General features: G+C 37.9%; 1 protein-coding gene across 2 annotated transcripts in view; it reads left to right on the top strand.

Annotated features, from left to right (window-relative positions):
* GPC6 (glypican 6) overlaps nucleotides 1-16519 on the top strand; it is a 1360227-nt gene that overhangs the window by 314751 nt on the left and 1028957 nt on the right. For both annotated transcript variants that reach the window (XM_060191578.1, XM_007519754.3), the window contains exon 2: nucleotides 8426-8584. In XM_060191578.1, coding sequence (XP_060047561.1) covers nucleotides 8426-8584 — 159 coding nt within the window. The remainder of the gene's footprint in view (nucleotides 1-8425; nucleotides 8585-16519) is intronic.

The raw sequence follows: 16519 nt of genomic DNA, 5'->3' as shown, positions 1-16519 counted from the left end.
ATCTTCTATTTGTGCTCATGGTGACTGTGTCTTAAAAATAATTCAACCATAGCCCCATACTCGGTACCATTCCTAAAATAACATTTGATCCTAGACCTTTTCATCATTCTCTGGGGAGTTTGTTTGTTTGTTTTTGTTTTACTATACTTCATCAATCAGATATAGCTGTTAAGAACTAATTTTCCTTGGAGGTGAATAGTTATTTGACACACAGACAATATGGTATGCAGAAACGCCACATTCTGTGTTTCTAGAGGCTTCTTTGTTAAATTTAGGGGCAACTAATTGAAAGAAGATGGTAACCAACAATATATAGTCCCTTTAGCTTTATGTTATTCTACAGTTGACACTTCTCAGCTTGTGAGGACAGATTATTAACATGTCAGGAATGTTCTGAACCTGTTCTTATGCTCAGCCATTCTTAGAGATTAAGTGATATAGATTTACAAGATAAATTGCACTTAAAACCAAGTCATTAAATATTTAATACTCAGGGGTAGAGCGGTGGCGCAGTGGGTTAAGCGCACGTGGCGCAAAGCGCAAGGACCGGACCAGTGTAAGGATCCCGGTTCGGATCCCGGTTCGAGCCCCAACTTCCCACCTGCAGGGGAGTCGCTTCACAGGCGGTAAAGCAGGTCTGCAGGTATCTGTCTTTCTCTCCCCCTCTCTGTCTTCCCCTCCTCTCTCCATTTCTCTCTGTCCTATCCAACAACGAACAACATCAAAAATGATAATAATAATAACCACAACGAGGCTACAACAACAAGGGCAACAAAAGGGGGAAAAAATGGCCTCCAGGAGCGGTGGATTCATGGTGCATGCACCGAGCCCAGCAATAACCCTGGAGGGGAAAAAAAAGTATTTGATGCTTACTACATTCTAATTATTTTGATAGTACTAAACTTTTGAGGTTCTTTTGTGTCTGCATTGTTCAATATTTGGCAATAATTTGGAAATTAGTAATCATGGATTATGTAGCTGTGTATGTCATGAGAATTGGTCATGACAGTAAATCAGACATCTCCTGCCAACTGTAGAGATGATTGTGAAATGGCAGTCATCAACACACCCCTGAGGGCATCAGTAAATCCTGACTTCATGTCTTCCTTATTCTTGGAAATTGTGACTGAAAGGGAAACAATATTTAACACAAACAGGTCTACACTCCTTGTTAATTCTGATCACACCTTCCATGCCTGTTGTCACCCACAAAGCAACTTCTCTAAATAAGAGAGGGAAGGAAACAATAAAAGACATTAGAATCATTGGCCAAGAGTTTGTAGAAATGCAATCTTTTCCATCTAGAGTTGTGTCCTTAAAATTCTCTTTGTGCAGTTGTTGCAAGAGAGTTTAGCAGCTAGCTTATTTGGATATTCCATCCAAAGGAATTTCTTGTACAAAATACAGAAAGTTGTATTACAATACTACGACTACTAATAATAATAACAATAATAATATCTAAAGTATACCAAAAATTTGATAACATAAGAGGATGACACAATGTAGGTGACTGAGGGGATAAGGTCCCCTGAAATAGAATACTAGCTGAATTTCTTACAACTTTTGCGGAAATTTAAATATTTCTTATTATGTCACTGAACAACATCATGAATTAACAGTCCTTGAAAAACCTCAAAGGGTCATTTAGTAGAACAATTCACATTGGAAAAAAATGTAGAAATTCTTATTTGGAGGTTTGGAGAATAGGAACTTAAGAGAATAAACTAGAACATAGTGTTGCCTTCCCATATCACTGCTCACACCTGATTGGTTGGAATTGAAACTGTCTGTAATTGAAAGCAGGCTGAGACTATGAACAATTCAAATGATCTTAGCTAACAGAAATGTTCCCAAAGCATTAAGTTATCTCTAGAGTATTTTCCTTCCTAAGCCTGTTCCTTTAGATTATTTGCTACCTTCAGCTTCTTCAGCACCAGGTGATCAAACTGAGCAGTTATTAGTGGAAACATAGCAACAGAGCATGAGACACATGCTTGGGCCAGGCATGGCTAAGAGTTGAGGGCAGAAAGGACTTTGTTGTTTACTGCACACTCTGAAGAGAGCCAAGTCTAAAGCGAATACTGCATTTTATCAACTGGAATTTGGAGATTCATAAATTGTAGCACTCCGCTTTGGGAGTTCTTGCCATCTTCTTGGCCCTTTAATCAGGCTGTGAGTTCCTACCCATATTCGAGGAAATACAGAACTACACTTTGCCTCCACAGTCCAATCTGGATAAGTCAGGAGTGTGGCTGGTTATATTCTATGAATGTGACTCACTCTCAGCCCTTCATTTCTGTTGTTTGTTTATCTGTACTGTGTACTCTGAGGTCCCCATGTGTCACCTTTGAGGGCACAGTCTGCTGCAGCAGACCCCAAGCGGAGACTGGCTTCTGTGGCTAAGGAGGTCTTCCTGTCGCCTGCTCTTTCCCACCGTGCCACTCACCAGGTCTATTCCTGGATGCTTTCAGACTCATAGACATCCCTGGAGAGAGCAGGATCTGGCAGGATCACATTGCTGCTGTCACCTCAACATCTTGGAGTGAAAATAGCATCTGGGCAGGCATTTGGGGAAACACACAGTAAAGAGTGACACATAGTTGAAAGGGAGGAGGGGGAGGAATTGCTACAGCTCTTCTTCCATGGAAAACAGATGATATTAGGTGGTCAGACTGTGTATCCCAGATCCTTTGTTCTTCCTCTGACTTCCTGGTGGAACTCCCTTCATTCACATATACACTTACCCCCAGTTTGTTTTAGAATTAATGGTTCTTTTAAAAAAAATCACAGGCACCAGGGAATTTATTGTCATAAACTTTAAGTGCCCTAAGAAAGCAAACACCTGTGTAAGTTGATTATGTGACCCCATATGTGATCTTGCTGGACATCAATCTGGCCACAGATTTGCCCATAGAATGTTTAAAAGTACTTATTTTGGTGAGTAAAAGAACTCTCAAGCTGGTTTCAGTTCCACATTCTCTGCTTTATATTCTCTTATCTGATTTCTGGGATGATCATCTTTAGTGATCTTGGAGGAGTACAAGGGCATTCAAATTGAGCTAAGTATTATTTCTACTTATTTAACAGACAACTTATAGATAGCCCAAGAGGGGCTGAGAAAAGAGTGTGAGTGGGAACTCTTAAAGAATACCACTTTCTTCCAAGTCTTGTGTGTTACAGTTTTGGAGTGTCGTATCAAATATTTGGATGTGTTGGCAGTCAATAAAACTGGGAAAATTTCCATTAAGTTGCTATGTAGAGAAATCAGAACAAGAAGGATTCGAGTTGATTCTTCCTGTAGCAGAGTAGCTGTCCTGTATAATTTTAGAATCTAAACTAAGTAATTCAGGTCTTGCAGGCCATATATTGTCTCTGTTACACTCTGTTTTTTTTTTAATACTAAAATCTGCCATACACAATACAAAAGATAGACACAGCTATTTCCTGGGGGGAAAGTTATTTATAGACAATTAGATTTGGATTCTCATAGTTTTCACATTATACAAATCCTCCATAAGCAGTTAGGTATAGAGGCTGTAGTTTGCAAACCCTTGTTCTAAGATCAAACTCAAAACAAATAAATAAGTCTGCTAACAATGCTGCCAATTGTCCTAAGTCTGTTTAGCCATTTAAAGTCATCATGTTGTTTCAACATTCACCAGTGGACTCAGATGAGAGGGAGACAAAGTTCTTTAATAGTTCAATTTTTCCATAGCCTTGATATTTAGTCAATTTTAGGAAGCACACATTTCATGTGCCCTTAAAATTTATGTTTGAGAAGATTATCATGATATCTCTAAGCACAAAATGATCACTTTGCAGGAAGAGATGCTATTTCTACAGCTATATTCTTCCAATACACTTGGAATATCATGATTCCTTCACTTTCTTTGTACATATGTATCTACCTCTGTCTCTCCAATGCTTTATTTTCCTCTTTGATTGGTACTTCTATACAATGAAAGCATTTCTACCTTAACAGATAGACAGCAGGGCCAGACAGTGGCACACATTACAATGGTAGCTCGTACTACAATGTGCTAGGACCTAGGTTCAAAGCCCTGGTCCCCACCTGTAGGGGAAAAGCTTCAGGAGTAATGAAGCAGGGCTGCAGGTGTCTCTGTCTCTCTCCCTTTTCCCCTACCTTCTCAACTTCTCTCTCTGTTTCTATCTGATAATAAATAAAATAAAAAGAGATAGATAAATGAATTGTTTTCTTAAGGATACTTTCTTTTCTATTAAAAATCAAACTGTGTTGAAGTAGCAAGACTTCATAAGTGTAGGAGCATACACAGGGATACACTACACACACACAGACACACACACACACATGCACACACACACTTTGGTTTCCAAGTTGCCCAACTAAGACATAAATATCATTTTGTTTTTTTTATCATTTGACATTAAATACTGATTTTATCTTAGTGCTTAGAGATTATAATACCTCCAATCCAATTTGATTTCATGAATGTAGACCTTTGAGGTTTCTTCTCAGAATATCCCAAATATAAACTAATTCCTCATGTCATAAAACATTTATTTTCTTTTGGTCAGTTTCTCACTGAAAGCCCTGTGCATTTTGTTGTGAATGTAATAGTAATGATTCATAAGTAGGCTTCAACCCGGATGTATTAAATCTTGAAGAATGGACATTTCATTTGTGTTTAATAGAATAGGAAATGGAGTGGGGGGCGAGTAGGAAATAGAGGAAAATGATTTAAGAAAATGATTTATAACAGGTTAGAAAAAGGAGCACACTTCAAAGTTGTTCATGTTAAGTTCCCATTAAAATCCAGATGCAGAGTTTTGTCCTTTACATTTAAAGTTGTTATTTTATAAAAATGATGATTAGTCACTTGACAGTCAGTTGCCTTTGATAAAAATCACACTATTTCTTTCCTATGACTTAAACTGTAGAACTATGCTTTTCAATGAGATATGAGTGTCGGTATCACATGGGGGAAATTAAAAAGAAATAATATATTTTTATATTACTTCTCAGTTTGTGGTTTCCTTCTCTCTTTTATCTTGCTTGCTTTTTTTTTCTCTTTTCTTCTCTTTTTCCTTTTCTTGCCATCAGTGCTATTACTAGTGTTTATTGCCTGTATGACTCCACCTCTATTGTTGGCTATTTTTTTTTCTTTGCACACAGAGGGTGAAAGGTAGACAGTGATAAAGAAAGAGACAGGGAGAGGAGAAACACCTCTTCACTGTATGTGAAGCTTCCATCCTCTAGGGTCTTCATGTTCATGAGGGGTCCCTGTACTCAAATATGGGTCCCTGACATGTGCTCTATTAGGTTAACCAGATGCCACCCTCCTCAGCCTCCAGTCTCCAATCACATTTTGGCATTTACAATACCTTTATGTCAGGACCAATCAGGGACTCATCTGTTTAAGTTACCTGGACTTAGGTAGAGAGACTATACCAAGTGTAGCAGGGGCTTCTTAGTAAAAGAGACATTGGAAAGAATTGATTTACAGTTGGATTGGGTCACTAGAGGGCTGTTGAAAGAGTCAAAGCTTCATCTTAGATTAGATGCTCCCACAAAATAAAGTGTAATTCTTTATTATGCTCTCGATAAATATGGCCAATGGAATGGAAGAATATAGGGCCAGGTGTTGGTGGACCTTGTAGAGTGAACACATTACAGAGTACAAGGACTTGGGTTCAAGATCCTGGTCCCCACCTGTAGGGGGAAAGCTTCATGGATGATGAAGTGGGGCTGTAGGTGTCTCCCTGCCTCTCTCCCTCTATACCTTCCGCTCCCATCTCAATTTCTCTCTGTTTCTGTCTAATAATAAGTAAATAAAAATATTTATTAAAAAATGAGAGGAAGAGTAGTGTAAAGGTTAGTATATACATGGCAAAGAAGTACCAGATACTCTTTTATTGTAGAGGGGTATTCAGAAGTACGTAGATGAAATAATGACCTTCTTTGTGCATAGATTATCTTTTTTTTAATTGTTGTTACAGTGTTTCACCTCTCTTGGCCAACCTCTTCAGGTAGAAAAGAGAGGCAGAAGAAAAGATACCATAGCTACTGAGCTTCCTTCAGTGCGGCGGGCACTGGTCTGGAACCTGAGCAGCACCCATAGCAAAGCAGCAGCTACTCCACTGAGCTGGTCTTGATGGCCTACATAGACAATCATTTCAGACAGTTTTGCTTGTCTCCTTGTTGCGTGATCTCAGAAAATTCTGCTCTGAGGTTGGTATTTGAAAAGATTGTGATGGGCATTTCTGACCTAGTTCTGAGTATCTGGATGACTTTTGAACATCAAGGGAAGCTTAGTTTCCTTCCCTTGGGAGCATGACTGTAGCACCTACAGCATTTTCTTGATGTATTTTCAAGTTTTTGATAAAAAACAGTTTTAATGATATTTATTAGAGTTTACTAGAGACTATAATAAGCACCAGATATTCTTAGGAAACCTAAAAGCAGAAAAAGATTATAGATAAAATTATTAGCATCCCCCTCCAAATATAATTCCTCTAGGGAGGAAACTATCATCTTGAATTTGATATCTGTCACTCATTTTCTCTTCTTCAACTACCTATACATCTGTCTGTGTTCATGCATAGTCTTCTTTTCCAGAAATGGTATAAAAATCTAAGTTTATTACACTCTTGTGACCATTTACTGTGCTAAGGTTGTTTGACGGAGATGGTAAAGTACCGAAACCTATATAAGAAAGCATGTGATGCCCTGCACTTTTCAGAGTTTCAGACCATAGTTTTATATGAGTAGACCCCACACATGAATTTCAATCACCACAGCAGGCACCTTTGTTCCCTTGGTTTTCAGTTCTCTAAGGTTTGATCACAGAGGCAATTTGTTGTTGTCTTTTCTTTTTTTGCACAGGTTGGTGGATAGAATCCTCTTCTTCACTGCACAGGTTGTGCTAAGCATTTTTGACAGTAAGGGATCTGCACCGTTGGAAATTTACATTGCTTGCAATAGCAGGGTATTTTAATTTCATGAAGCCAAAGTTTTGCTCCACTTGCAAACAGTATTAAAGCTAGTTATTTGTGTCAAAGTAAATAGCCAAATTTGCTAGAGACAAAGCAGTTCAGTTAAGCGCAAGCCTTCCTTTACCTTTTACTGTGCATTTCCATGTAGACTAAATATTTATGGAACCCATGGGAGCATTATCTCTTTGCCAAGAGATGTCAACTAAGGGAACATGTGGCATATGAGACCTACCATTGCTAGCAAATCTACTTTCTACTTTCTTTTTAAGTGTTTTTTTTTTTTTTAAGATTAATGGGCATATTAATAGAAGAGAAGAGAAGAGAAGAGAGAGAGAGAGAGAGAGAGAGAGAGAGAGAGAGAGGACAAACCAGAGTATCATGTTGGCATATGCATGGCTGGGTATCAAATTTAAAACTTCAGGCTTGAGAGTCCAATACTTTATCCACTGCACCATCTTCCAGGTGGCCACAGTCTCTTTAACCAAGAGAATATTCTGGTCAATAGTTCTGTTGCTTTCCAAAGGATGTCCGCGCAGGAAGATAACACAGAGACATTCCCATCCTTCCTTGCCCTTTTTTGTCTACCAGATTTGGTGATAGGACTGAATGCCTTCTGCCTTACTTAAAGTTTCCAAAGAGCAGTACACTTGTAACTATGTTTTATCTCTTGCCACGTGATGTTACTTGGTATATTTAAAATAATAAATCAGGGACATTGCTTCTGATATATATATATATATATATATATATATATATATATATATATATATATATATTTAAATGTCAACAAAGGACTGAAATTAAAGTGTCTTCTGTAACATTAATACCATAAACTGAGTGGTTATAAATAACAAACACTTATTTCTCTAATTCTGGAGACTGGGGATTCCAAGTTCTCAGTGCTGGCAGATTTAGTATCTGGTTGAGGACCCACCTCCTGATTCACAAAGGTTATCTCCTCACTATGTGTCCACATTGCAGACAGTACAAGCTAGCTCTCTGGCATCTCTTTTCTAAAAGGTCACACTTACCCCTCTCACGACTTCCCAGAGGTCAGTGTTCTACTAGCATCAACTTCAAGGTTTGGGTTGCTGTGAATGAGTTTTGGCTGGACACAAGTATTTGAGCCAAAGCAATGGGCTTAAATGATGACCACAATGTTCGGCACACCAGAGATAGTACAACAGTACCAAGATCATGCAAAATATCATGCCTGAGGCCTCAGGGGCCTCAGCTTCAATCTGTGACACTACTATAAATCAGAGCTGAGCAGTGCTCTGGTAAAAAATAAATAAACAAGAATTAAAAATGAGACTTTGTGAAGTAGATAAAATTAATAAGGATGGCAGAAGAGGCGGATGGAATAAGTATCCCAGGATCTCTGGGAAAATATCAGATAAATTTGTCAAGCCCTTGTAACTCTAGAATGATATTTGCCCTCTGCTTGCAGGGGAACACTTACGGATCTGTCCTCAAGAATATACATGTTGCACCACTGAAATGGAAGACAAGTTAAGCCAGCAAAGCAAACTGGAGTTTGAAAACCTGGTGGAAGAGACTAGTCATTTTGTACGCACAACTTTTGTGTCCCGCCACAAGAAGTTTGACGGTAGGTGGATGTTTTTGCTTCTCTTTTTTTCAAGTTGTGCTTTTCTGTGAGAATCTCACTGTTAGATGAAAATAAGAAAACAGAGCTTTCTTTCCCGCTGAAACATTTATATTCCGTCAATTTTTAGAAAATGCAGGAGTGCTCATGAGAATTTTTATAGTAATATCTTGAAAAACCTGAGCTAAGGAAGAGCTGTTTTGCATTTGTGGTTGGCCTATGAGCTTTATACTGGGAGATGTAGCTCAATATTTCATTATTAGCGTGACTCTAATTTCGGTTTTGTCATACTATAGCTTGTATTCCATTCTTAGTGGGGGATTTAGTTAAAAGCTATTAATTGTCCTTTACAATTATTTGAAATACAACATGTCCTTTAAAGAGGCAATTTTGTTTAAGTGCCAATGGCATGGTCTCTTTTATTTTAGTTATATATATATATCCACATTTCATGTTGTGATTGCATTGCATTCTGCATAAAGTGTAGACTCGACTTCCATTCCTTGATTATAAGCAGTTTGCTTCATTTCTGCTTTCCATTTGTTAAGTAAGCATTTTGCATCAGAAGTACAAAGAGCAAAAGTAATTATTACTATGCTTTAAAAAGCATTGGATTTTCTCATCAGAACCTCAGACAACGATTCAAAAGCAATCTGATTTTTATAAACTGAATTAATAATGAGGCCATTAATATCTGTAGGCAGTGTGCAGTCTTTGGCGCTCTAAGAAACTAGTGTGCCTTGGCAGAGTTCATTGCAACCAGACTCGCAGATTGTGGAGGAAATGTCCTTGTACTTTCTGCTCAGATCTTAGTTTTCCTCGGACAACTGAGCAGCCATTTGTTTTCCTTCGTGCCCTCCATTCAATGCCCTGTGGAACCAGCTTACAGGAGGCTTGCCAAAGTTTTCCCTTATTGTTTCCTTTTCTCTACAGTAGGTAAAATGTCCCGCTCCACTGCTCTCTAAAACTGTAAAAGAAGCACCAGTTTCTGTCACAATTCTCCAAGTTCTAAAAGGCAACACCCAGTGTTGTTTTCAGGCACCAAGATGGTATGACATTTCTTGTGTGAATGGACCAGACTTCCTCTCCCTCTGCATCTTCTTTTGCCTCTCTCTGTATATAACTTTAATCATGGTCAGATATGAAACTAACTCCTTATTTAGACAGATATGAAACTAACTTCTTATTTATTCCCTTTTTTGAGAAGTTATAAGACAGTGACACTGGGGAGCCGTGAGAGGGACTCTCTGCTTGGGAAAACTTAGTCTGTCACTCCTGACTGAAAGAAATTGAGACGCCTTATCGATTGTTACAGAAAACAGGTGGGACTGATCTGTTGTTGCTGACTTTTACCTTTGTCTGTGGAAAACAGTTGATTCTCTATGAGATTTCTGTGGGAATATTTCTAGTGTTATAAACACGGTGAATATTGTATTTTCCTTTTTATTGAAAATACTACTTGCAATGCATCATTGTTGGGAGTTTATTTCTTTTTGAAAGAAGCCAAGTTCTTCAATGAGACCAAGTATTGATGACTTGACCATCTGTGGATTTACAATTCTTAACTCTACGTCTCATTAGTTTTACTAAAGAAACACCTCTCTTCCCTTCTTCTCTTTACTCCCACTGTCCTCTTTCTACAAGTATGCTTTAAATCACTGTAATGTACTTAGGGTATTATGTCAATCGGTTTGACAGGACATCGATTTTGCTAAGATTAGATCTGACATAGGGGGTGATGAATTCTTTAGTAACACTGAATTTCATTGTAGTTGCATTAGGATGGGGATGAGAAATAAGTTGAGAATTCTTTCAAGGGATCATTCAGACAGACTTAAAAAAATTGAATGTGATCTTGGTGAGCTTCTCAACTTGTAAAGAACCCTGTCTTATGAAAAAAAAAGTGATAAAAGCATAAATTTAAAAATTCACCATTGTGAGCTCTACCCATTCATTCATTAAATTCATGAAGGTCAGTCATGCCAGTTATATGACTTCCCTTTTTTTTTTAATTTTTTTTAAATTTTTTATTTAAGAAAGGATTAGTGAACAAAAGCATAAGGTAGGAGGGGTACAACTCCACACAATTCCCAACACCCAATCCCCATAACCCACCCCTTCCCCTTTTTATAGGACCTGCTTGTTTTCTTGGTGTGTTCAAAGCATCATTGTGACATATCTGGTGCTTGTGAGTCCTGCACTCTACTATTTCACAGTCTCCCAGAACAGAGTGACTCATTTTCTCTTTCCTAAATGTGTACTCAGTCAACTTTCAGAGCACCAGTGCATTTAAGTCTATAGTTTTCCATTTTGTTTGCTGTTGTCTTAAGCACTCCAAGCTAACATTTTTAGAATGAGAGAGGGATAGGGATAAGGATAGGGATAAGGATAGGGAGAGGGAGAGGGAGAGGTAGAGGAAGAGGGAGAGGGAGAAGGAGAGGAAGAGGGAGAGGGTTAGAGAGGGAAAGGGAGAGGGAGAGGGAGAGGGAGGGGGAGAGGGCTAGAGAGGAAGAGGGAGAGGGTTAGAGAGGGAGAGGGAGAGAGAGGGGGAGAGAGAGAGAGAAGGAGAGAGAAGGAACAAGGAAGGAAGATACCTGAGCCCCAAGGCTTCCTCCAGTGCAGTGGAGGGTGGGGTCAGGCTTTAACTTGAATCATGTGCATGAGAAAACAGGTGCACTATCCTTATGAGTTATCTTGCTGATGGTTTATTCACTTCTTTTCTCTTGCTGATGGCTTATTCACTTCTTTTCTCTTTTTAAATTTAGAATATATTAATGTTATTTTTTTATGGGAAAGAGCAAGAGAAAAACCAGAGACACATGCTAGCACCTGTAATATCAGAGACTGAACACAGGCCCACACCTACAAGTCCAGATTTCTGCCCGTTACTAAATCTTCTGGACCAGACCACTTAGTGTAAAAACAAACAAGCAAGCAAACAAATAAAACTTCCTCAGGGGGTCATTGGTGCAGCTGGTAAAATGGACTGGTTACTATGTGTAAGAACCTCAGTTAAAGCTCCCACCTTAAAGGGGGGAAGTTTCACAAGCAGTGGAGTAGGCTAAAGGGGTCATTCTCCCCATCTCTCTCCCTGTTTCTTTCTGTCTCTATCTTAATTAAAATAAATAAAAATATAATAAAAATTTAAAAGAATTAAATATAAAATTTCCTTATTGTATTTACTCTCTTGATCTGAGCATAGAAAAAATGATCAAGGATAAATTATAGAATTTTAGCTTTTAAGTTTTATTCTCCCAGATAAAAACACAGTGGTTTTCTCAAGCATTGATAATTTTGGATCTATGGGTCTTTTTGCATTGTTTTGGGGGACTCTTGGTCCAAATTATCCAGCTTACAGTTCTCCAGGACACCTCCAGAGAACAGCAAATACCCAAACAAATAAGTAAATAATATTACATGTTAATAATATAACAATAAATGATATAAGAGAGGTTCTTGTTTGTGACCCAAGACATTTTCCATGGTAGTTTTGTCATTAGTGATTATTCTCTTTTACTGTATTACATTTGGCTGTTGTTTTTTTTTTTTTTTTCTAAATCTTTTTCTCTTATTGATTTAATAATGATCAGCAAGACCATAGGATAAGAAGGGTACAATTCCATATAATTCCTAAGGCCAGAGTTCTGCAGCCTCCATTGGAAGCTTTCCTATTCTTTATCCCTGTGGGAGTATGGACCCAGGATCATTATGGGGTATAGAAGATGGAAGGTCTGGCTTCTGTAATTGCTACTTCCTTACACAAGGGCACTGGAAAGTCAATGCATATCCCCAGTCTATTTCTATATTTCGTTAGTCGGGGAGGGCTCTGGAGTGGTTGGGTTCTAGGACACACTGAGGAGGTCATCTGCCCAGGGAAGTTAGGTTGACGTCATGGTAGCTTCTGCAACTTGAGGGCTGAAAAGCCTTAAGATATAAGCAGAACAAATTATTTAGTAATCAGGAAAGGTAAGAACAGAGCAGATAAGATTTGGGGTCTTAATTTTTGAAAAATAGGAAGTCTACTTTAGATATATTCCAAGGGGCCCATAGCTTTATTGGTTTTTATCTGTGACCAACAGCTAACATGCAGGTAGGCTAAAGGTTTTGTCTGGGGAGATGGTGTGGTGTCAGAGTTGGAAATAGGCTGTAAGTTCAAATTACTTCCAGGCTTCTAAGGGGCTAGTTTGTTGGAATTCTAGAATGCAAAGAACATCCAGCCACTCTGCTAATTAATGCTAGTGGTGATAACAGGCAACACCGTGTGGTTTCTCATGCTTTAGAGACATGAATCCATTTATCAGGATTAGAATGTGGTGCAGTCGGTCACACAGATACTTCATGATGGAGACAGAATTCCTTCTTACGATGAGACTTTATGAATGCCCAGCTCTCCTAAATACAACCCAACCCCAGAGGAACTTGAAACCAGAAGAGAGTAAATGATCTGCCATGTTTCAACCAGGAATGATGAAATGAAGGCTGTAACCTAATGCTCTTGTCTTGCATTGAACTTATAAATTGTACCCTGACAGGAAGTCAATGCTAAGCTTTTACTTGTTTGTTGTGGACATTGACTAAATAAATTACTGATTCTCCTTTAACATGCCAGACATGATGGGGTGATGGGGTAGGGCAAGAATGTAGCCACACTTTTGGGAAAAGGCAGTTGAAATTACCTCTAATCAAAAGAGGAATGAATGTTTTATGCAGAATTATTATTGAACCAACACAGGAATATGATTTATTTATTCCCTTTACCTTGCAAAGTCTTGTGGTACCTTTCTTGATGTAGATACTGGAATTCTTTCTCCAGGATAGAGAATAGACTGTGAATCATTCAGAGACAGGAAAATTTAGTTGAAGGGCTAGTCTATTTTCTGTTATTTTTTTCTTCAGATTTATTAAAGCTGAAATTTATTCACATTTGAAGAACAATATGAGGCTCTCTTTTTTAGTGTGTTCTTTTTGGTCTTATTATTTCCCTTCCCTTCCTGGTTTTTATTTATGTATTTTAATAGTATACATTTGTCCAGAGATTTTGGCAGCAAGTGCATTTTTAAAAGAGAAATAAAAAAAAAATTGAAGAGCAATTTCCATCCTTCTAAAGAACTCCTTCTATAGAAACACCCTCAGAAATCTCATTTTACTGAATGCGGAAATAATTTATACACAGCGGTGTAATATTTCTGCACTGCAAATCTGCTTTTGTTTTCTTTTTTATATATCATTTCTCATCTATATATTGTATAGATGACAATAATGTAATGATGTCTTAAAAATATAGTCTAATTTTCTCAGAAAAAAAGTATATATATTGCAAAAAAAAAAAACTAAGTAGTTTTCCATATGGTGGCAGAATCTTCTACATTTCCTGTCACATGGATGGTGTGTGATTTCAATTTGAAGCATTTATTCAGAACCCATCATGTAGAAGACACTTAACCAAATGTGTAATAGATCAGAAAGTTGACTGATAAGAATGAAAATATAGTCACAGTCTATCAAAGAGGTTTTTTCACCTAGTTAAGGAGAGTAAACTCAAAGTTCACATTGAAGAAGACAGAATTCTCTATACTTTAAAATATTGGTCCATAGGAAACAGAAATGAAAGGGTGAACCAAGTCCTTGAAGACTATTTTTATGGTAAGAGTCAAGGATGTGACAGGGAGAGACAAATATGCCATCATTTTGTTTATGTATGTTGAACATATCCTTAGTTTGTGTGTGTTTGTACATGTGTGTGTGTGTGTGTGTGTGTGTGTGTGTGTGTGTGTGTGTGTGTACTCAAAAGATTGATTTTTGCAAGCAAGGTTAATGTATTGACACTCATCATATATCTAACATAGATAAAAACTTTGTTGGCCCTACTTGGGTCTGTTACTGTTTTATAAAAAAATCACACAATTTGCATGAATGAAACTAGCAGCATTTATTTTTCCTTAAATAATCTTTGGACTGACCTGAATGTGGATGTTTTGGACTATTCTTCACAAAAGTTGACTAAAGGATGAGTTAGATCTTATCTACTTCATACTATCTCTTTCTTTTAGAAGTGGTACTTGATCTTGACATTGTCATACTCTTTTCATGGTAGAGTTCAGTGATTTAGCTACCTAGGTAGAGAATGCCCTTTAATACCTAAACCAGAGTCAGCATACTGTCTTCTCAAGGCTTTTTGACTAATGTTGTAACAAGCTGTGGTGTATAGGGACACTACAGCTCCTCTGAAAGTAAAATGGGAGGAAACAATCTACCATAGTCCTTAAGCTATCTACTCTTGCTGTCCTCCAAGCCATATGTTTCACGTTGGACAACAGTGTGCTATTTTTAGTGAATCTTCTAAGAATTCAAAAGTAATTCATATCTCCTGAAGTACAGTTAGGGAGACACTCATTCTACTGATTCCTCCCATATCTTTACACACACACACACACACACACACACACACACACACACACACACACACACACCTTTTCAGTGTTATTGAGTCTTACTGGCACACCTCACAGATATTACAAGTTCACTTCTAAAACTCGATAGTAAAATTAATATCACAGTAAAGCAAGTCACCTTTTGTAATTTCCTGCCTTTTATAAAAGTGATTTGCTCTATTTTGCAGTCTATGAGGTTGCAAAAAAACATGTCTAAAATGATTTGTATGTATGTATGTGTATATACAGATACATATATACATACACACACCTTATTTTAAAATACTTCACTGGTAAAAAGTGTTAACTGCCCTCCTGTGTCCTGTGAGTCCTAATCATTTTGCTTATGGACAGCCTTGCTGTGACTATGATGCCTTCAGGCTAAAAGTTATTAAGACTGTTGCAATGTTTTAAAATAAAACAATAGTGATGTTTGTTGCATCATTTGACTTTTCCTCCCACAAAAGATTTTATATCTGGGAGGGTGCAATGTTGTGTGTGAGCATTTGTCTACTATGGCACTTTCTTCTTCCCCCTGATAGTCTATAGTTTCATGAATCCAAATGTGTTTTATTATTATTATTTTAAGATAAAAGATTAAGACAAAGAAGCAGAGATGGGGGTAGGGGAGAAAAAACATTGCACTGAAGCTTCCTCCATTGTGTTGGAGGCCTTAATCAGACTTGGCCTGTGTACATTTGCAAAGGACAGAAGCATTTTTTGAAAATTGGAGTTTTTAGTGGAATAACCAAAATATTTATGGATGACGTACTACCTCATGATTTGTGATACCCCCAGATAATGACAATGATAACATCAAGGATGGATGATCACAGATCATTATGGACAGGTGAAATAACCTCACCTTTTAGGATGTTGTGAGAAGCACCAAAATCACACAGAGACATAAGTGAACCTGTGCTTTTGAAAAATATGGGAGCTGGAAGATAACTCAGTGGATACAGAGCTTACGTTATCATGCTCAAGGGTCTGGGGTGGATCATAGACAGTACATAGAGCATCACTCACCATGCCAGTGCGAAACTCCATGGGTGGTAGAGTACATACTGAGTTAGAGAGGCCATTTGGCCTTATTGCCCATATGTGAAGTCACTGGTTCATTTGCAGATGAAGGGTCTTAAAAAAGGCTTCTATAGGCCCAATACAAGCACAGAAAATCAAGGTATCCAAGCAGCAAAGCCAATTGAAATGCTCTGAATCTAGGCTTAATTGAAAATGGATAGGGCATACCATATCATATGTTACTAATCCTGTGGATGCTGGGCAGAATGGCAAGTTTATTGTAATTTGGAAAGGTCATTGTGTTGATAATTGTACTGAGTGATTAGTTATTATCCTCTTTAGGTTTGTGTGGGCCAACTCCTCAATGACACACATTTCAGCTGAAAGACACATTTCTGGAGTCAGAATATGCTGAATTGCATTTCAGAAATTAGAGAAATGGTCTCCCAGGCACTGGAACGTAATCTGTCAATTCTCCCTATGG

Source organism: Erinaceus europaeus, chromosome 5, assembly GCF_950295315.1.
Source record: "Erinaceus europaeus chromosome 5, mEriEur2.1, whole genome shotgun sequence".
In the NCBI taxonomy this organism is placed as follows: Eukaryota; Metazoa; Chordata; class Mammalia; order Eulipotyphla; family Erinaceidae; genus Erinaceus; species Erinaceus europaeus.
The sequence above is the reverse complement of the archived record's forward strand: the minus strand, read 5'-3'. Positions and strand labels throughout refer to the sequence as shown.